Source organism: Drosophila ficusphila, unplaced genomic scaffold (genome assembly GCF_018152265.1).
Source record: "Drosophila ficusphila isolate 14025-0441.05 unplaced genomic scaffold, ASM1815226v1 contig_198, whole genome shotgun sequence".
NCBI lineage: Eukaryota > Metazoa > Arthropoda > Insecta > Diptera > Drosophilidae > Drosophila > Drosophila ficusphila.
Window position 1 is genome coordinate 7,763,927 of NW_025064092.1, and position 22,416 is coordinate 7,786,342.

General features: G+C 42.3%; 2 protein-coding genes and 1 long non-coding RNA gene across 3 annotated transcripts; 1 reads left to right on the forward strand and 2 right to left on the reverse strand.

Annotated features, from left to right (window-relative positions):
* Positions 1-371: 371 nt before the first annotated feature.
* On the forward strand, positions 372-12,605 carry LOC108095374 (autophagy protein 5). The gene is made up of 6 exons (XM_017196454.1): positions 372-622; positions 688-787; positions 852-957; positions 1,553-1,778; positions 1,883-1,988; positions 12,074-12,605. The coding sequence occupies exons 1-6, from the start codon at positions 470-472 to the stop codon at positions 12,190-12,192; spliced, it is 810 nt and encodes a 269-aa protein (XP_017051943.1). The 5' UTR covers positions 372-469; the 3' UTR covers positions 12,193-12,605.
* On the reverse strand, positions 9,673-10,228 carry LOC122319772. The gene is made up of 2 exons (XR_006245317.1): positions 9,916-10,228; positions 9,673-9,745 (listed from the first exon to the last, which is right to left on the reverse strand). It is a non-coding gene; the product is annotated as an uncharacterized LOC122319772 (long non-coding RNA).
* A 4,352-nt stretch (positions 12,606-16,957) lies between the features above and the next one.
* LOC108095303 (putative uncharacterized protein DDB_G0291608) lies at positions 16,958-20,504 on the reverse strand. Its single transcript, XM_017196363.2, has one exon. It carries the CDS (start codon positions 19,947-19,949, stop codon positions 17,610-17,612), a length of 2,340 nt encoding a protein of 779 aa, XP_017051852.1. The 5' UTR covers positions 19,950-20,504; the 3' UTR covers positions 16,958-17,609.
* Positions 20,505-22,416: the final 1,912 nt, after the last annotated feature.

Below are 22,416 nucleotides of genomic sequence, written 5' to 3' on the forward strand. Positions count from 1 at the left end.
GTTTTTTTCAACAAATTAGCTTTAATTTTAGTTTTTAATTCATCGTTTACTTTTCTTCTTTTAAATTTATATATTTCTCATAATTGCGTTGCTTAAACTCATCACTGCTTTTGAGATACTATTTATCGAGCTTGAAAATCAAAAATGGATCGCTAAAATTTATTTTAAATCTACGAAATAAATTTCACGAGTTGCCATTCACACCGCACAAATTATAAAACAATCGTTCATTTTGGAACATTTTATTATGCAAACATTTGTCATTTATGAAAAAATCTAAAATTAAAAGTAGCTACATTGTTTACAAAAATCAGGCAGTCTGGCAATGTTTTTTGGGCCCGACTGCGATGTACGCTCTATCGATAGCGCAGCACTGCCACCTCGTTCGTGCAAGTGCCATCGCTATTATCAAGTCGTATTGTGCAAAAAGGAAATAGAATTTAGTCAAAACAATAGCAAAAAAAGGAGCATGGCCCACGACCGCGAGGTGTTGCGAATGATCTGGGAGGGCCAGATAGGCATATGCTTCCAGGCGGATCGCGATGAGATCGTGGGCATTAAGCCGGAGCCCTTCTATTTGATGATATCTCGACTAAGCTATTTGCCTCTGGTCACTGACAAGGTAAACAATGGCCTAACATGGTGATGTATTGTGACAATCGTGATAATATCCGTTGGTGTTGACAGGTGCGCAAGTACTTCTCCCGCTACATAGCCGCCGAATATCAGGACGGAGCCGTGTGGTTCGACTTTAATGGAACGCCCCTTCGCCTTCACTATCCAATTGGTGGGATATACGGATGATATCATCAGATTCCTATTGTTTACAAACTGTTTATACCCTTGGTCAGGTGTCCTCTACGATCTGCTGCATCCGGAGGAGGACAGCACGCCCTGGTGCATCACTATCCACTTCTCCAAGTTCCCCGAGGACACGCTCGTCAAGCTGAACTCCAAGTAAATATCAAACCAAAAGGGGAAAGTTAGCTTCTTCGGCAAGCCGAAGCCTGAAAATAACTAATGATGCAGTTTGCTAGGGAATTAAAGTACGAATTCATAGAGGTATGACACTTGTAAATCGCAGGAAAATTAGAAAAGTTATGTGCTTAGAAGTACTGGAATCTGGTTACTTTTCTGAAAACCCAATTTTGCAAATTTTGAAAGGGGGGACATCATAAAAAATTACAATACTTCGATAAAAAAAATCGAAAATAAACTAGTTATGCGGCTAGATAGATATTTAAATAACAAATTCAAAGAGGTACGCCGCTTGTAAATCGAATAAAAATTAGAAAAGTAAAGGGATTAGAAGTGCTGGTCACTTTTCTGCAAATCCATGTTTTGCAAATTTTGAAAGGGGGACATCATAAAAAATGACATCATAACATTGACCAAAAAATCGAAAACAAACTAATGATGCAGTTTGTTAGGGACTCTAACAAGAAACCCTTCAGGATAAAAATAGAAATTGTTTAAATTCGAAAAGTTGCGGGGTTAGAAGTACAGGTCTAACTGAATTAAAAAAACCATATTAACCATTAATGCATTGTAGGGAGCTGCTGGAATCGCACTACATGTCCTGCCTGAAGGAGGCTGACGTGCTGAAGCACCGCGGTCTGGTGATATCCGCGATGCAGAAGAAGGACCACAATCAACTGTGGCTGGGATTGGTCAACGACAAGTTCGATCAGTTCTGGGCGGTCAACCGGAGGCTGATGGAACCGTACGGCGAGCAGGAGTCCTTCAAAAACATTCCCCTGCGAATCTACACGGATGATGTGAGTGGAAAACCCACGACCAGATCAGATCAGATCAGTTCAGCTCAAATTGATGGATTCTCTCCCTGTTTTTTTTTTTTTTTGTTTATCCCCATTGTTGACAGGACTTCACGTACACGCAAAAACTGATTTCGCCGATCAGCGAGGGCGGACAAAAGAAGAGTCTAGCCGACCTGATGGCCGAATTATCGACACCTGTGCGCAAAGCGGGTGAGTTTGGCTCCGGTGATTTTCGATTTCGGGCTCTTTAGCCTTTAGCCGGCTATCAATTACCACAGGCACTCTAAAAAAAATGTAGAAGAAAAAACCTTAAAATAAGTGTAAGGGAAAAGGAAAACGAGAAGAACCCATTGTCTGGGCAGACGCAGCGTCTCTTGGAAATTAGGGAAAAGGTGCCAGTCAGTCTGGCATGGCCAAGTGCATGTCTATCTTCCTGTAAATGTATCTGTATCTGCATCTGTGTATCTGTACCTCTCCCTGCTGACCCGTCTGACTTATTTATTTTTCTATTGAATAACACAAACGAGCCGAGGCGAGCCAAGCCGAAAAATCCGCCCTAAGCGGCACTCTCCGGCAATCATTCTTCAATTCATCAATGTCCCATCTGAACAAAAACCTGAACAAAAAAAAAAAGAACTGGAAATGGAAGATGGAAAAGGAGATGATTCTCCGATGCTGTCGGGCTGAATGCAATGCCCCCGGGGTGGAAAAGCGACCCGGAGCGGATCGGATCGGATCGGTGCGGTGCGGATCGCAGGTCTTTTTGGCCATCTCGCTTGCCCCCTTTGGAAATATGGCTAAAAATCCGAAAATGTGCCCTCTGTTTCCCTCTTGCTCGCCACACATTTTTCTTGGCCATTCAAACACCGAGTGCAGTGCGTTGAACAAAAACGAATGAATAATTCTTTGTCTGCCGGCTGGAAATTTGTCGACAATGAAATGTGCGTGTGGATTTTCGGGGCAGCAGCAGCAACAACAACAACAACAACTGCTGTTTGCTGCAACAATAAAGCAAAGCAAAGCGGCAACTAAAACAACAGCCAGAGGTGCAGTAAATGCAACAAAAACAGCGCTAGTTGATGAAGAAACAACATCCGAAAAACCATAAGAGATTTAACAAAACCAACATTTACTAAATTACTTAAAGGATCGAATAAAGCAGAAATATTTCTAACAATAAGAAAAATATTATAACTATGTCACAAGATATAAATATGGGACATTAAATTATCAGGATTAAAAGAACCATAAATACAAACTTGAAGCATCAACTTAACAAACTCCTAAAGATTCCATAGAAGGTGCAATCTGAGCTGTAGACCTGCAACATCAATGAAAATGCCAGCTAAAGTTGCATAAATATGAATATCAGACACAGAACATGCAACAGCAGGCACTCGAAGGTGCAACAATATCAGTCGAAAACCTGCAACATCAAAGGGAACTCCCTGCAACGGCAATCATACAAATGCCAGAGTCATGGAACCTGCAACAAAATACACCAGCTAAATGCAACTAGCAACCTGCAACCAGCAACCTGCAACAACGGCGGCAGCAGCAACTGTTAGATGGTGCCACACATTGCTTGCGCTGTTGACCTGCGGCGCCGGTGACAAGAACAGCACGAACCAGAGCGAGATGGCACCTGAGCGAAAGAGAAGGAGATAAAGCGGCGCGAGCGAGACAGAGCAACGTGTGTTGCTGGCCGGCAGCAACTTGCAACGCACACACACTGCCAACTTCCCACTCCAGTGGCTTAGGTGCAATAATAGCATTGGGAATTCCAGCGACGGACAAAAGGCGGAACTAAATACCTGCGGCTGGGATTTACGAATTATATTGTTAGGGGTTTTTCGGGAACCACTTGGACTGGATGGACAGCCAGTGCCGCAGAAGAGGATCTCTGAGCTCTCCTCTTTCCATTCAGAGAGAGATCCCTCCTGTGTTCTGTGCTCTAAGTGCTGTGCTCTGTGTGTCCTGTCCATATGTTTCGGGCAGGTTGGGTATTTCCCAGGTGTTCAGATCTCTGTGTCCTTTGGCATTCCTTGGCATTCGGTGCACCCTGGTGCGCTGGCCAAGGTGTGAAATCTTTATTTGCATGCTTACACGGCCTTCTCGGCCATGTACTATGTACTATGCAGGCTCTCCTAGGGAATTTCCCATTCGAAAGGTGAGAAATTTCCGACGATCCCAAACAATTGCCGATGGACGTCGATCAAAACGTAAAACGTACTTTCCGAAACGAAAGGTCATTCGTCGTCGTTGTCCTTCACATTCACATTTAGATTTGGATTCGGATTCGGGTTCGGATTCAGCTAGTATTGTATTATTGTTCGGATAGTTTTGGCCGCACGCCTGGCTTAAGTGGGCCAAAAGCAATTCAATCCGCTGACATTTTCCGGGTTCTACTGGGTATGCAACTCTTAAGATCCCTTGGGATCAGGATAGAATGTTGCGTGTTTTAGCGGGATTTTGGGAGGGCTAACAAACACGTTGAGTGTTATTAGATATGCATTTTACTTAATTAATATTTGCTTGGGAAAACTAATTAAACCTAACACAAAGTTAAAAAAGATGGACTATATGCAATGTTGGCTGAAGATAACGGTATATAGTGTTCAGAGTTTCCTTTGGGGAAGATGCATTTCCAAAAAGACGTGGCGATCTTTCCCATTCTCCTCTTTCTACCGATCCAACTCCATCCGAGAATCTTTCGCATTTTTGGAGTACACAAATCCAAATTAAAATCAAACAGAAATGCATTCAAAACATGATCAATTTGTTTCGCCGGGTTTTTCATGAAACTCGGATGGTATTATATACATACGGACTGGATGGGGCAAGGAGAAGAAGAAGAAGAAGGACGGATAAGGCGGTGGAGAGGGAGCGATCGTTTGGATAACGATTGCACGTATTTGTGGTGCGTGCATTTTCATAGAAAATCGTATTTAAATTGAAATGAAATTCAAATATACAATGCAGCCGGGTCTCTGAGTTTTCAGTCGGAACGTGAAAGGTTCAAAGTAGATGCGATTCCGAGAAATCAAAAACAACAACAACAACTACAACAAAAAAATACATACAACAAAAATCGGGAAGAAACGAAAAAAGAAGCAAAGCGGCGGCAGAGGAAGAATCTAAGACGCGTCAAAAATAAAAGAAACGCATTTCTTTTGGCTTTGCCTTTGGCTCCTCCATCTCTCTCCATCTCGTTCGCTCCTTTCAGCCCGTCTCGCTCGCTCGCGTTCTGCTCCTGCTGCATTGGCATTCGCATCATTTGTTGTTGCTGCTTTCATGATTTGCCGCCGACTGCGATGCCTTTGCCTTTGCCGGAAAGCAGCAACAATAAATGCAAGTGGCTTTTAGTGTTGCAAGGCTTTTTAAAGTTTACGAAAAGCCCACTTTTATTGGATTCCAGATATTAGCTATATATTTATCTATATACTATATTATTATATTATATTATAATATTTAAAAATATATTTATGGAAATGTTATAAGCATAAAAAGCTAGATTTAGCCTGAAAAAAATCAAATATCTCTGCGCTATTGCAGCTACTTTCGGTGTGTTTGTGAGTGTGGCATGCTGGCTGTGTTTGTATTTGTGTAGGGTGCTCTCGAATGTGTGAAAAGGAAGTTCTGAGATATCACCTCCGCTTATTTGTATTTACACCTTCGCCGGCACCTTGTCCCCCTGCCCCCGATCTTTTTCTCCTACTTCCCCCGCCACTTCTTTATTTTCCCTGTTTTTTTTCGCTGCACTCCAACAAAACTCCGGTGAAAACGGCGGCGCACGGAAATCGCACCTCAATGTTTATCACTTTAGCCTCTCTCCTCTCCTCTCCTCTCCTCCACTCCTTGTCCATCCATCCCCCCTCCCCCCACACACCTTTTTTTTGCTCTCCCTCTTCCTCGCTCGTTCATCGGCGCATTTGCTTAGTCCCATTTCGACACATTTTCGTTTGCATTTCGTCAATCAGACAAACAATACAAACACAAACGCAAATACAAATACAAATACAAATGCCAACCTGCAAAATGCAACCTGGACAATGCCCATGTATGGGAATCGGTGTGTATCTGTGTGGGCAGGTGTTTGTGTTTGTGTGTGACAATTGGCAGTGCCACGCCCCGCTTTTTGGGTGGGCTGCTGCCCTGTAAGTGTAAGTGTGAGTACGAGTGTTTGTGTGTTTGACTTCGCAGCATCATCATTATTTTAATTTACCTTTTTTAACACCCGGCGATCATCAATCATACGGCATTTAAATGATCCCAAACGATTTCAAATCTTTCTAGAAAGATTGTTTTAAAGTTCTGCCTATCTTTATATACATATGTGGTTTATATAACCGAAATATATATTTCTTTACTAAATAAAGTTTCTGGACAGTATACAACATTTTTTAACAATGCTCCAAAATACACCTTAAATACACCTTTTCTTAAGATACATTTAACTTTGTTTAATTATCAATATTCATTATCGGCACAATATTGATACATTGTTGGCATTCCCAATTAGACAGCACTTAAAAAGCCTTCGCTTCTTCCATTTCCTGCCACACCCCCGCCCTTTGAGCACCCACTTAATTTCCCCACTTTTTTGTTTGTTTGTTGTTTTTTGTCTGCTTGATCGGCCATAATCGGGTGCAATCTTCAATTCACAATTCAACTGCACCGTCAACGAAATCCGATTTTATTTCTTTCGCTAAACATCCGCAACCCCTGTCCCTTCCCCCTTCCCCTCCCCCTTCCCTTCCGCCTTTGCTCGTAATTCCCCTACTTTGTTGCTGGATGAAAAGAAACCGAAATTAAAATTGAAATTATGGGGGCCCCGAAAAAAAAAGAAGGCAAGCGAAGGCAAAAACAATTGATTAGCACTTTTCGATTTCGCACTCTTTTTTAATGGCGTCACTGAACTGTAAAAATTGAGTTTTCCCAGTGCAAGCGTGTTTTTTTTTTTTTTTTTTTTTTTTTGGCGTCGGAACGTTTGGAATCGTGTGGAACAGAGAGGGGTTTTTTATACTCTTATTTAATGGCTTTATGGAGCACAATCTATTAAGTGATTATAACGATTGGGGCACCTTATCAGATCGATGGATCGCTGTTATTTTTAGCCATGAGCTATGCGATGTCGTTCGCTTTCCACCGCTCCCTCGTTTCTTTCCACGTTGACGATAATAAAAATGGGATCAATAAATTTTCAGACTGTTTGGCGCCACTCTCGCTCTCGCTCCCTCTCTTTCACACGGCTGTCTCCCCTCTCTTTCTGTGGGGGCCGCACACACATATCACCCCGAGATCAGAGGCATATAGTATATGTATAATGCTTGTCTGCGGGCTTGTCCCCCATTTAATAGTTTATATCGTTCGGCTCCGTTTCCTATGCAAGATTTATGATCTCTTTGGCGCTTTGGAGGTGTCTTTGGTTTTATGGTTTCCTCAAATCGCTGGATATATCGCCGATTGAGCGTCACCTTGGGAGATATTACGTTTAACTGTTTTACAATTTTATTTTTCGGAACCATAAAACTAGATCTGTGAGTCAAATATGCGATTTATATGGCATTATGTGGCTCTGGAAGTTTAGTAATATAATTCAGAAAACAGTTGAATCGCTTTCAAAAATGCTTAGGTATTTATAGTTTATATATTTATTTGTAAATAAATATTTTTTTTACAACACAGACAATAATTACTGTATTAATTGCTTTCGTGTTCATAGTTATGACAACAGCCACTCAAAATTTGTATTATAAAATGATTGTTGAATGTAATCACTCATTTAGCGAACTTTGGAACAATCCAATAGGTTTAGTTTCCATAATTTCACTTCAAGCGTTTGATATTTATTGCATTTCTTAAATTAGTTCTAACTAATACCTGACTTTTTAAAGTATAAGTTTACCCTTTTAAGGTTTGTAATTATTTGCGTTCGGAATACTGGCTTTGAAACTAAAATATAGGTTAGACATTAGGTGTACCACTCTATTTAGCATCGTATAAATTAAAACGATAATTATTGAAATTCGGCGACTGTAAAAGCACCTGAACAACCCAGCGGGAAAAACCTGTGGAAAATATGCTATTTTCCAGTGGTTTCTTCATACAAGCGGAATGTGGAAAATCCCCTTTACCCCTTACAAATCTGCCGTCTCTCCTTTCAAAATACACGGGGGTGACACACAAAAGTAAGGGGTAAAGGGAAAAATCCAGTGGACCCAAAGCTGCTCAATGCAGGACAAAATCCACTGGACCTACAGCTGCTAAATGCAGGACAAAATCCACTGGACCTACAGCTGCTAAATGCAGGACAAAATCCAGTGCACCTACAGCTGCTGAATGCAGGGCAAAATCCAATGGTTTTTTTACTGAAAAAACCAGTGAAAATCTGGCTGCTTAACGCAGGACAAAATCCACTGGTTTTTGACCTTCCCGCTTTACAGAATTTCCACAATAAAAAATAATACTTTTTAATTTGGTATATGCATTTATTAATCTATTTACAGTCCAAGGGCCTTTATCATAAATATTGTTGTATGTTTTATTTTTTGCCTTAGTGAACGGTGAACGCAGATCATCTTGATATTGAGGAAGTCTGTAATTGTCGTTTCTGAGTGACTCTGAAAATAAAAACCATAATACATTAATATATTACATATTAATACAAATATTAAATATATATAAAGTAATGGGAAAAAATAGAGAAATTTTGAAAAATAAGTAATAAACATAGTAAAAAGCATGGGAACACAGGACTGTTGAAACTTATTAAAAATGTAGTGAGTACTTACAAATGCTTCTGGATTGGCTTCGCCATCGGAGTCTAAATGGCCGAGTTCTTCAAATGACGAAATCGAATTGTCCGCTTGCGCCTGTTCAGATTTGCCGTTAATATTAACACAAGGGCCAGAATCTTTGAAGTCGAATCTATTACAAACTCTAAAAAAAACATTGTTTGTTCTTTTAAAATTGAAAAATAAATTTAAATGAAAAACTTACATACTTACTTGACAAACGCCTCCGGCGGCTAAAATGTAGTTTTTGGAAAAATGCCTATGTTCACCATATCCGTAACGCTGAAATAAGGATATACAAACAAAAATATTTATGTTATAACTTACCTTTATCTTGTTTTTTAAGATTAACACAACATTCTTTCACTTTTTACACTTTTTGCACGAAATTTTATACTGATGTGACCGGGCATCATATAACAAAATCCCGAAGAAAGACAATATTTAGTCACAACTTCGTTGTAACTTATGGTCATATTCAGAAACCCACCCCATTTAGCGGTCCGAAATTATTTACCCCTTCCCAACGCCTGCCAAAAGAAGTAGGTTTTCAACTATCCCTACCCCTACGCCTGCTAAAAGAAGGAGGTTTTCCACTCAAATAAAAAACCTACTTCTCACTTTCCCGCTGGGAATGCGCCCCCGTACCGCCGATCGATCGGATCGCCCAGCGGGAAAAACCTGTGGAAAATATGCTATTTTCCAGTGGTTTCTTCATACAAGCGGAATGTGGAAAATCCCCTTTACCCCTTACAAATCTGCCGTCTCTCCTTTCAAAATACACGGGGGTGACACACAAAAGTAAGGGGTAAAGGGAAAAATCCAGTGGACCCAAAGCTGCTCAATGCAGGACAAAATCCACTGGACCTACAGCTGCTAAATGCAGGACAAAATCCAGTGGACCTACAGCTGCTGAATGCAGGGCAAAATCCAGTGGATCTGTAACTGCTGAATGCAGGGCAAAATCCACTGGTTTTTGGCCTTCCCGCTTTACAGAATTTCCACAATAAAAAATAATACTTTTTATTTGGTATATGCATTTATTAATCTATTTACAGTCCAAGGGCCTTTATCATAAGTATTGTTGTATGTTATTATTTGCCTTAGTGAACGGTGAACGCAGATCATCTTGATATTGGGTAAGACTGTAATTGTCGTTTCTGAGTGACTCTGAAAATAAAAACCATAATACATTAATATATTACATATTAACACAAATAATAAATATATAAAAAGTAATGGGAAAATTAGAGAAATTTAGAAAAGTAAGTAATAAACATAGTAAAAAGCATGGGAACACAGGGCTGTTGAAACTTATTAAAAATGTAGTGAGTACTTACAAATGCTTCTGGATTGGCTTCGCCATCGGAGTCTAAATGGCCGAGTTCTTCAAATGACGAAATCGAATTGTCCGCTTGCGCCTGTTCAGATTTGCCGTTAATATTAACACAAGGGCCAGAATCTTTGAAGTCGAATCTATTACAAACTCTAAAAAAAACATTGTTTGTTCTTTTAAAATTGAAAAATAAATTTAAATGAAAAACTTACATACTTACTTGACAAACGCCTCCGGCGGCTAAAATGTAGTTTTTGGAAAAATGCCTATGTTCACCATATCCGTAACGCTGAAATAAGGATATACAAACAAAAATATTTATGTTATAACTTACCTTTATCTTGTTTTTTAAGATTAACACAACATTCTTTCACTTTTTACACTTTTTGCACGAAATTTTATACTGATGTGACCGGGCATCATATAACAAAATCCCGAAGAAAGACAATATTTAGTCACAACTTCGTTGTAACTTATGGTCATATTCAGAAACCCACCCCATTTAGCGGTCCGAAATTTTCTATCCCTTACCTACGCCTGCTAAAAGAAGTAGGTTTTCAACTATCCCTACCCCTACGCCTGCTAAAAGAAGGAGGTTTTCCACTCAAATAAAAAACCTACTTCTCACTTTCCCGCTGGGCGGCTTCCCATATTTCCACTCGAGGCAATTGGATTCCGGTCATTTATTATTTTTGGGGTAGCGCCATTAGCCATTAGCTTTAGCTTGGTCATTAAACTCGTGACTTGCCCAACCGAAACGCAAGCGGATCGAAGTGGAATGGAACGGTGTGTGGGTAGTATCGCGGGGTCTATAATATTACGGAGCTCCATGGGCTTTGCCGCCTATGCGCCCTACTTGAACTCGCGCCCCGTTGCACAAATCTTATCGCCACCACCACACACACCAAAACACACCACCCAACACCACACCACTCCACACTCGCCTGCCGCCTCCCGCCTCCCACCGTCCGTAATCAGGCATTATCAGCCCATACACCCTATATCTCCCGGGTGTTCGTTCATATGTGTGTGTGAAATACCAGGCACACATGGACATACATAAAGCCTCGATCGGGACGCTCGCTATAACCACCGGCCGATTGGCAATCGCACGGCATCGAAAATTGGCAATCGCCAATCTATAATTACAATTCATATGCTAAAATTAAAAATGACGAAAATCGTCATGATTGGGTACGCCAAAAAAAAAAAAAAAAAAAGAAGGAAAAATAAGAATAGGAAACACACTCTACACACTCGTAGATAAGCCGCTAGAACTCTGATTTCTGATTTCCAAGCGAGTTGATATTTTCTGATTTTCTGAAGAGCCCGCCTCCTCTTTTCGGCTCGGATTCCACAATCTTTATAGCTCGCAAATTGATCACGATCAAATCGGCGTTTTGTACTGTATAGAAGCGACAGAGGTGGAGGCTTATCAGTCGCCAGTAATCGCTGCCTGATCTCATTCATTATAATATAGGTACTCGCCTATGGAGGCTTCGCCAGCAGCGCTGTCTCTCATTAATGAAATATTGATTGCTAATCTTTTACATAATGGTTCAGTACGCCGTTGATGAGAACTTTAATTTTTATACCGTGTATCTTCAGAAAAACCCTTGTGATATTTAATGATAGATCCTTGGATAATTCTCGGGCACGTTTATGCTTTCTAGGATTACCTTTCCGAATATTTAGTGGTATTAGAAAAGATCAGACATTGTGAAGACCGAAAAATATCTATTATTTAACCCTATTTTCTGCTATCAGACTAATTTAGTTTCCGCTGCGTTCAGCGGCATAATTCCTCAGAACTTTAAATGATCTCATTAACTTTTATGAAGATCGATAATGTGTGTTTGCCTAATTTGCAGTCTTAATAATGATCGATGGTTGAATTAAATCCTGGTTACCAATAGCTAGAAATGAAAATGGGAATGCTAATGCAATTTATTATAGAAATAAGTCTCCACTTCAATTAAGTTTAAATCCTTAAATTAATCCTTAATAAAATAATTTAAATAGGTAAAACGATTACTTTGGGCTTTACGAAAACTGAGGGTTATTTACTTTAAATTATCTACGGTTTTTAGAGTGCCAAATTTATATTTTTTCCATTGGATCTGCTATAGTATCACTTGAATATTGATTTTTCTTATTTTTAGTTGGATGCCGCACCCATGGCATCGATCTTCACGAGGAGACCCAACTGCAATGGATGTCCGAACACCTGAGCTATCCCGACAACTTTCTGCATCTATCGGTGGACTTCAAGGATGTTTAGCCTATGTCAATGTGTATATATATATTCTCGATGTTTTGCCCAGTCCGCGTGTGAGTGTGCGTGTGTGTGTGTGCGTCCATGTCCGTGTGTGTGTTTGTGAGAGTGTGTGTGCCGTTCTATTTTTCGATTCCAGCAAATCCCAGGGCGATCCTCCGCGATCGATTTACAGTCATATATACGCCTAAATGTATATATAGAAATATACGACTAGTTAAGCTAATCTGTATGTAATGTTTATGATATACGCCAGCATTTAAAGGAAGCGAGCAGCGCAAACCAATCGATTACTGGAACTACCCACTAACTAATGATACCCCCATTTACTATATATAACTCGATTCAATCTGCCAGTTTGAGTTGCGGAAATGTTTTCTGAAATTAAACCACAGTTTTTTAGTTATTTTATCAAATTACATATTCCTTTCCTTTTTCTACTTTGCAGTTTTATTATTAAAATAACATCACACTACATTAACGATCTATGAAACCTATTTTGTATTGACTTAATCAAAATATATATACAAAAGTTATGAAAAATTGTATTTGTTTTTGGGGGGAAATTTTTAATATGAAATTGTTGGGGATTTTTTTTTAGTTTTATTCTTTTGATAAATATGATTAAAACAGGTAAAACTTTTTGGATTTATTTTTTTCAGCTCCAATAAAAACAAATATAAATATGTGGTGCAATTTCAAGAAAGTCTGAGGTAAGTACCCTTTTAGTTTACAATTTTTCTGGCGTGTGGATCGGCAGATCGGTTTCACTGTTCATCGATCAACCTCCATTAGATACTTTTAAGCCGCCGGAAACTGGTCAAGCCCAACAAACAAACTAGCAAACGGTCTGGGTTATCAATTTCGCTTGCGATTTATCCGCCTGTCGAGATAACGCCCGAAATCGAAAATTGGGTCTGGACTGGTGGCAGTGCTATATCTTTTTCGGTTAGCCACCCGGCGGACCTTACACAATACGTTTTTGGCCAACCCCGAAATCGTTCGGCGATCTTAACCGAGTTTCCTTTATTTGAAGAACATCGATTTGACACTGTCAGCGGAACATATAGCCTATAGTCATCGTGTAGCAACAACATTGTCCTGATCTATAATTAGTTGACGTTCTAGCCCACTCGAGAATGATTTATTTGATTGTTATTCGTATCGTTTGTCTGCCACATTTGCCCCGGCGAGTCCCAAAAATAGCCGCAAATCTGATAAAAAGCCAGTCCAAATTAAAATCAATTTTCGTATGAATTATTAGCCGAAAATAGTGCATGTGGGTAGGTAAGGTAGTAAGGCTTCTCAAGACAAGAGGGGGTTAACATTATCGCAAATCTGATGGATTCGGCGAAGTGCTCCCGCAACATTGATGGATCCTTGCGTTCGTCCTCTGTTCTGTCAGCGATTCTGATTGATCAGGGATCTTAAGGGTTCGGCGGGTGCATTGGGTTGGTTTTTCCAATAAAAGTGGGTGGATATACCAATATATACCTATACTTATATCTATCCAAAATGATATTAAATCTCTTCGATTAAAAATTACTGATCTGATTTTTCCTCTCTTTCCAAGATTATTTTTTGTAATTTTTCTTTCGTGTTTTGAAGGCTGTCATTTTTACCACAGCTGCTTTTACGTTATGTCATGTAGAACCCAAAAGATATAGAGCAAAGAAACCGATTTCCAATAAAAGTGGGTGTATATCCTATACCAATATATACTTATACTTATATCTTGTTACCAAAATTATATTAAATCTCTTCGATTAAAAATTACTGATCTGATTTTTCCTCTCTCTCCAAGATTATTTTTTGTAATTTTTCTTTCGTGTTTTGAAGGCTGTCATTTTTACCACAGCTGCTTTTACGTTATGTCATGTAGAACCCAAAAGATATAGAGCAAAGAAACCGATTGGTACAGTTCAGAGCTGAAAGAATTCATATAAGACATTATGTCACGATTGTCGATCGGATCGCGCGAGATCCGTTCCCTTGATTACAACATCACTCGCTTGATCAATAACAAACTATATAAGCGTATATATATTTTAAATAGCCATAGAGACGATCGCCATCTGCAAAGGCACTCGAGACTTGAATCTCGAGTCTCGGGACTCAGGTGAATTCTATTCAATTGCTGCACTGCACGGCACTGTTTCGTCTTCCCCTATTTACTTTGTAAAATGTTGGCTGGCTGCAAATCAAAATATATATTTTTTGTTACGTCCGAGCGATCGAAATTTGTCACGTGGCATGAAAGCACAGCAACAAAAACCGCACATTTCGATGGGAGGTGGAGGTGGGCAAAAAAAAAAAAAAAAAAAGACACGAAAAAGTTTACACGGCAACGCGGTTCGACGAAAACAACACGAAAATAAATCGAAATTTAGCAATCATCTGCGGTCGGTCGGTCGCTCCTCCCACAGTTTCCCAGTTTCCCATACCTGTGGGCCCCACCTCGCATCGAAAATCGAAATGTGTTCCCTGTCACGGGGACCCATCTTTGCGTTTGCCCATCTTCGCGGGGTTTTTTCTTTTTTTTTTTTTTTTTTTATCTTTTTTTGGAGTTTCTCATCGAGAAGGTTGTATGGCTTCCTAACACCTTGCTCTTCCCATTTCATTTCTGTCCCTAAGTTCGTCATCTTTTGTTCCCTGTTCAAAGTTTATCTTTCACTGTGGCTTTTTTCCCAATCTTGTGCATCTACATAAAGGTATGTGGCTTACATTCATGGGTTTTTTCCCTTCCGTATTCCTGTTAGGCTTCCCGATTAAAATCCCTGTTTCAAAGTGCTTTAAATTTGATTTAGCTTAGTTTTAATTCCGGAGTGGTTGGTTCATATATGTAGTTCTCCTAAATCAATACCTCCGTTCTTTTTTCAGCTAGTCTCTCCCCTTCTACCTTCACCTTTTCTCCCATTTTTACTTGACTACGTGGGAACGATCACCTGAACTATGAAACCACATAGATGCCAACAGTTCCGATCTCCCGGCAACATCCACACACCATTTTCAAACAGAAAAAATATTTTAAAAAAACTAACGTAAAGGTAAAGTTGGTTCACAGCCTTATGTGGTTTCTGTAGAATATGATTTTAAATATTACCAAATGATCAAAGTTAGTAAGTTTTTTGTTCTGTGTACGACTAGGGTATCCCAGGGGGTCTGCGATCGCCTCCGTCCGTCCGCTGAGTCCGCAAATGTCGCAGAAATTCTTTGGCAGCGATCGGACGGATTTGCTTCGTTTTTTTTTCGCTCTGCTGAAGGGATTGCGCGTCAAGTGAAAAACAATGACTATGTGCCGCTCTGACTCGAGAACCAATCCCCAAAACTTATCCGATCTGATCCGATCCGATCCCAAGCGATCCCCAAACGATCCCAAACGATACGATACGATGCGATAGCTGGCGGCGGTGGCGGTTGCGGTGGTTTCTCTGATGCCAATGTGGATGTGACGGTGGCTGTGGCTGTGGCTGTGGATCTGGTTGTGGATGTGACTATGTGGATGGATGGATGTGGCTGCGGATAGCGGTGGTGCTGTGCTGTGCTGTGAATGCTGAATGCTGAATGCTGCGGCTCGGAGCTCGTGATTGGCGCACACATTGGCAAACGAGAGCACTTTATTTTTAAACGTTTTAAAAATACGATCATTATAGAATTTGCGGCTTAGTCATACCCCGCCGACCAAAATGTGCCAGCGCGAATTTCGACCAGAAACCGAGGCATTTTCGAGGGGATTAGGGAAGGGGGTTGGAGTGGGGTGTGGGCGGTGGGTGGTGGTGTGTGGTCCAAATGGGTGGGTACGCGGGAGGGGGCGTGGCAGTGGCGAAATGTCGAAATGTTGAAATGGAAAGCCCCAAAGCCTCAAGCTATGCCCTGACAACCCATGAGTTGTCACAATGCGGCACGCAAATACAATACACACACACGCACGCACACTCACACACACTAAGTCAAACATCGCCGGAGATCAAACGGCGATCGATTCTATAAATGGGGCCTTAACCTCACACATTTGTCAGTCATTCAGCCAGCCAAGAATTACCACCGATCCGAAAATCAGGGAGATCTTTCTAGACTTCGAACAAAAAACACCGGGGGGTATTTAGAAAAATATTAGCAAGCGCTTAGTCAACGAACTACGTAAGTAGATATACTTTTAAATGATTAAGTAATGTCCTTTCATTCAAACAGACTATGGTTTCATTCTTCTTAACCATAAGTTTAGGAAACCATCTGTTGATCCATGAAGGTGAGAAAAATTCCCAATCGTTTTCTATCTGAAAAGCAAAACCTCGATTGAAACTCCGCCCAAAATTCAATGATAAAACCAGTTCAATTTAAAGTTTTTAGTTTTCTGTTGTTAATTTAATCAATTCATTTTGTTATTGATTTTTGTTGTTGCTTGTTGGTTGTTGTATGGTCACAAAATTATTGTTGTTGTCAAATGTTATATATAAAAATACTGATTTTTTTATATATAAATATTTAGGTGTATATCTCTCTGTGTGTGTGTATGCACTTTTAAATAGGTTCAGTAAAGATTTCCCTTGGCAATGAAAAAAAACGTAATCATCTTGCTTGTATATAAATATATTGTATATATGTATATTGTATATAATTATAATTAACTTTTAGATGTAACTGCTTAAGATTACATTTAATTTCTTGCTCTCATTTGTGTTTGTAAATATATATATAGTATATATACGTATAGCTATATATTTATTAAGCTTCAGTTTTCAACAATTTTATTAAAATTTTGTTTGTTGTTTTTTCATATCACAAGAATTTTCAATTTTCAATTTCCAAATAAAAAAGTGTGTATTTGTAAAGATGTGTGTGTTTGTTTCATTTTTTAAAGCTTTACTCTTAACAATTTTCTCAGTTTTTCCAGTTGCATTTTTCACAATTTTCTCACCCCCTTTCCGCCCGTCTCTTCCTCTTTTACAAATTAAATTTAGCGTTGAAATTCTTAAGCAAATTTAAATGTTTCGCTTTGTTTTAGTTTTTGTACACAATTATTTACACAAGCTAAACCAAGAAAAAAAAAAAAAAAAAAAACTGAACCTAAGCTTAATTTGTTCTTAGTTGGTAACCAAAAAAAAAAAAAAATTTGGGTCTTATATCCTAGGGTTGGGGCATTTTTTTCTGCTTGATATGCTTGGAAGATATATGTCGTCGCTTAGATGTACAATTGTTGTTGTTGTTGTTTAAGGTAAACTTAGGTGGTAGAGCTAAAAAAAATGTGTTCTGCTGTATCTTAAATATGGCTTAGGGAACTAAAAGGCCAGGCCCAGTGACTGCCGTTGTAACCGATCCGATTGGTGGGATTGCTGCTTTCCTTACTCTCTACGATTCAGTGTTCAATGTTGTATGTGTGTATTTGTGTGTGCTCCCCTTTCCCCCTCTTTTTTTCCCCCTTTTTAGGCCACCAGGGTCAGGTTTGTGGGCGCAGGATCCGCCACAAGGATCAGCGGCAGGTTGGCGGACAACGAGGACGATGTCCTTGCACTCGCCAGCGACTCCTGATCCAGCCAGCGTTGCAGGTGCAAGTGCTGGTGTTGCAACTGATGTTGCTGCTGGCTTTGCAACTGATGTTGCTGCTGCTGCTGTTGCATGTACATCAGATTGTCGTTGTAGACGGCGTGCAGCTGGAGATTGAGGCTGTAGTTGCTGCCGCTGTCGCTGTAGGTGGAGGAGCTGCTCTCGTAGCCGGAGACGGGCGATCCTTTGGGGCAGCAGAAGCCGGTGGGCGAGAGGGCGGGGCCCGAGAAGGGGCTGAGGGGCGTGGTTGCCTTGCTGGGGCCGCCGCAGTTATCCTGAAACTGTTGATTAGGACTCCCGCCGCCGCCGCCGACGGGAAATGTCTGCTGTTGCTGCTGTTGCTGTTGCTGCTGCTGCTGCTGTTGCAAGTTGCCAATGGGGCACTGAAAGCTGGCAGTGGAACTGCCGGGCGAAAGGCAGCCGGGATACGGATGATTGCTCCAGATGATGGGCTCCCTCTGCTCGCTGACCACCGATGGCTTCTTCTTCAGGCGGCGCTGCTTCTTGTCGGCGGACGACACTTTGGAGTCCACCTCGTCGTCATCGGCATCCCGGGACTCATCCGCCTCCTGGTCACGCTTCTCCTCGCCGGCAGCCGGCAAATCCGACTCGTTGTCCTGCTCCTCCTCCTCGTCGTCCAGCAGATAGGGCTTGAAGAGCTTCACCTGCTTGGAGGGCAGCTTGTGCTCCTCCGGCTGCTCCGTCTCCACGTCCACATCCACCTCGACGTCCTCGTTCTCGTTCTCCGTTTCCGCCTCCGCCTCCGCCTCTGCTTCGGTTTCCGCCTCCGTTTCGGGTTCCTTCTTGATCACCTCCACCTCCAGCTGCACCTCCAGCTTGCTGATCTTGTCCGGCTGCATGGGACTGGTGGCCACTTTGCGCTTGCGGAAGGTGAGGTCCACGCCCGAGGGATCCTCCTCGTGCAGCTGCATCTGGCGGCGGGCGGAGGAACCGAGGGAGAGGTCCATGGGCGCGGGCGTGGCCACCGCCTCCAGGCGGCTCTCCAAGAAGGCGTGGCTGTGGAGCTGCGGATGCGGATGATGGTGGTGCTGGTGGTGGTGGTGGTGGAAGGCATAGGGCATGTGTGGAATGTGACTGGCTGGCGATGACGGGGCTCCTCCTGCTGGGGATCCACTCAGAATTGGCACTTGTATTGGCACTTGGTTGCTGGTGTTGCAGCTGTTGCTGTTGCTGCTGCTGCTGCTGCTGCCGTTGTTGCAACTGCTGTTGCTGTTGGTCGGCAATGTGTTGCTGCTGCTGGCGGGGATTGCTGTTGCTGGCGTTGCTGCGGGATTGCCATTGCTGGTGGCCATGGCGGCGGCAACAACGGCGGCGATTTTCACAGCCGAAAGGACACTCGAGGAGGAGCCTTGGTTGCTGCCATTTGTTGCAGCAATAGTTGCTGTTGGCTCCGCCAGATCCTGCTGCAACTTGTGTTGCTGCTGCTGCTCCTGTTGCTGCTGTTCTTCTTGCAACTGTTGCTGCTGCTGCTGCTGCTGCTCCTTCTGATGTTGCAGTTGCGGGTGAATCGCCACCGGGACATGCAGATGGGGATGGGCGGCCAGTGGGTGTGGCACCATCCCGTTGGCGGCCAGCAAGTGATGGGCGGCATGATGGTGGGCCGCCGCTGCTGCCGCTGCCGCTGCTGCTGCCGCCGCCGCTGCTGCCGCATGATGATGATGTGCCGCATGATGGTGGGCATGATGATGGTGGTGCGCCGCGGCAGCGTGATGGTGGTGCAACTGGTGCACCAGCGGATGGTTCAGCTGGTGGAACACCTTGACCGCCGACGGTGTGGGCGATACCGATTGCTGCGGGAGGAGTTGCTGCTGCTGATGTTGCTGGTGTTGCTGCTGCTGCTGGTGGTGCTGCTGCTGTTGGTGTTGCTGCTGCTGCTGCTGCTGCTGGTTGTTGGCCACCGAAGATCGCAGATTCGACTCGCACTGCAGCCACTTCTGGATTTGCCGGCGGTGAATGTTATATTTTCTCGCCGTGGCCCTTTGATTGCCCTTGCAGTCATTATCATTTCTGTACGATTCCAACACCTGCAGCTTAAAATGGGGCGTGAAAATCCGACGACTGCCCATCTTTGGGCTCCCCGAAGACGAGCTGTTGTTGTTGTTGTTATTGTTGTTTGTCGAGTTCTCCGCGGAAGAATCCTTGGGCCGCTTAAAATTCAAAGCTCCAGAGCCGTTCAACTGCTCGCTGCTGCTATCCATGTTGGTTTTTTGTATGGGTTTTTTAGTCTTTCAAGATTTATTCTGAGAGTCGAGTTATATATTTTTTTGTATCAAAATATATATAGAGATGTATAAAAGTGTGCTGGCTAGCTGGTGTTTTGTAGGTTTAGGTGCTTTTGTTGTAGCTGTTGTTGCTACTTGCGTGCGACGCTTGCGCTTTCATAACTCGCGATCTGGCAGCTCTGTCCCCAAAGCAGCGACGTCGACTGCGACTCACACACACACACACGCACTCTGATACTTTTGGAGTTTATAATCGGACAAAAAACACACTCTGTTTAAAATCCGTTTCGTGGTGTATACGACGTTTATATTGTATAGTGTATATCAGAAGACACAGTTAAAAAAAATGTATAAGCACTAATGTTTGTGTTTTTTGGCTGACTGACTGGCTTTTAGTCTTCTTTTTTCCTGTTGTTTTAGCTACTTCGTACGTTTTGCTACTACTACGCTCTTCGCATACAACTCGCGTTTGCGATCCGCACGGCAAGGAATCCAAAACACAATTGTTCTGCCCTCGGCGTTCTAGTTCGAAGATACGTTCTAGACGGCCGCTCTCTGCCGGCGTCACTGTCGGCGTCGCTGCTCGGAGTGCTCACTCACAAACACAGACGTAGAGTGCCTGCCTGTCTGCGGCTGCCGCTCGGGTTGTTATTGCTGCCGCCGCTGTTGCGCTGCCTTCGTGTGGGTGTGCAAGAGAGCCGAGCCAGAAGCAGAAGCAGAGGCGGAGGAGAGAGCGAACGCAAGCAAGAGAGAGCGCAGTCGAGTGGCGCAGCGGCAACAACAACAACGAGAACAAGAAGCATGGCGCTGAGCATTGCAGACAAACTGACGACAATCGTGTCGCGAGGTGTCTGCGTCTGCTTGTGTCGAGTGCTTGCGTGAGTGCGAGCAGGATGCAAAATACCCGTTCGTTGCGTTTTTGTTGTTGCTGCCGCGGCGCTTTTGTGCGCCGTGTTGTTTTTTTCGTCGTGTTGTTGCTGTTGTGTGTGCACGGTGGGACCGAATGAACACCAGGGGACGAACCAACCCATTCCCTTTTCCCCCTTCCTTTTTCGAGTGCGGAGCCACTGCCACAGTCACCCGTCGACTGACTAACTGACAAACACCGCAAACGGGCACAGTAAAGCAAAAATGGTAGGAAAGGGAGTATTAAATGGAGAAAAAAATTACAAAACATAGGTACATATATATAAAATTAAATATATTTTTCAAGTCAAATAAATTACATATTTCTAAAAATGTCTCTTTTCAAAAAGCTCTTGAACTAAATTTTATTATTTTATAAAAATTAAACAAATTTTAATTGTACTAGCTTGCTAAAAATAATTTAAGCACTTATTATAAAGATGCTAGAACCAGTTCTTATATTACTTAGCAGTTGGCAGGGAGTATACATAAACATATATGTACATATGTATATGCATATTTTAAAAATAATAAGTCAAGATACAAATAGCAAAGAAATCGATAACCACTTGTTGGAAGCTTTTTCCCCACTGTGCTGCGACTTTCGTTAGCGACTGCGGTTGCTGTTGCCGTGTTGTGTTGTTCTTGCCTTAGCTGCTGGCCGCGCTACAAATTCGCTGGCTCTGCCAGTTGCTCACACAGATACTCACTTACACAAACTCGCAGGCTCACGCTGACCCATTGGAGTGGTGTGTGTGTGTGCGCCTGAGTCGTGGCTGCCAGACATTCTGGCACTGCCACTCCACACGACGCCCCCCTGCCCCCGCCGGCATATCCCCCCACCACTTTTGACCCACACCCCTGTGCCACCGACCCCCTCTTCCACTCATTTTACACACACACAACCCGAGAAGTAAACGACGCAACAGATCGTCGATGAACTTGTTGAGCGCTCTCTCGCCGCCGCTCTCTCACTAGCCGCTCTCTTTCTCTCGTGAATCAACTGTTGAATGCATTGCTGCATTTTTTATATTTTTACACACACAACGAATGGTTTCCAACTATCTTGGTTTTATTTTTTTACTCGTTGTTATGGCCGTGGGTGCATATATAATATATATATTTATATATGTGTAGCTATAGTTTATTTCTGTCGACGTTGCCGCCGTTCTGTCTAAGCTTAAAAAGTAAAAAATATAATATAACGAAGAACAACTAAAAGGGCATGCAATAAGTGCAACAACAGCAAGAGGGGACCCTCCGCACTTGTTGCAAATGACAAACGAAAATGCTACCTCTTCTTCTTCTACATCTGTCGCCTGTTCTTCCTCTTGTTATTCTCCTGCTTCGGCAAAATCTGGAATTCATGAATGAAACACATACTCACACACAGACACCTCGCTCTCTTTCCCTATTTGCATGCGTATGAGTGTTGGCGACAGTGGGTTGCTTTGCTTGCGTGTGTATGCAAATTTATGAAAATAAAAAACATAAAACAAAAATATACAAGGTGTTGTTGTTCAGCATCAATTTGCGC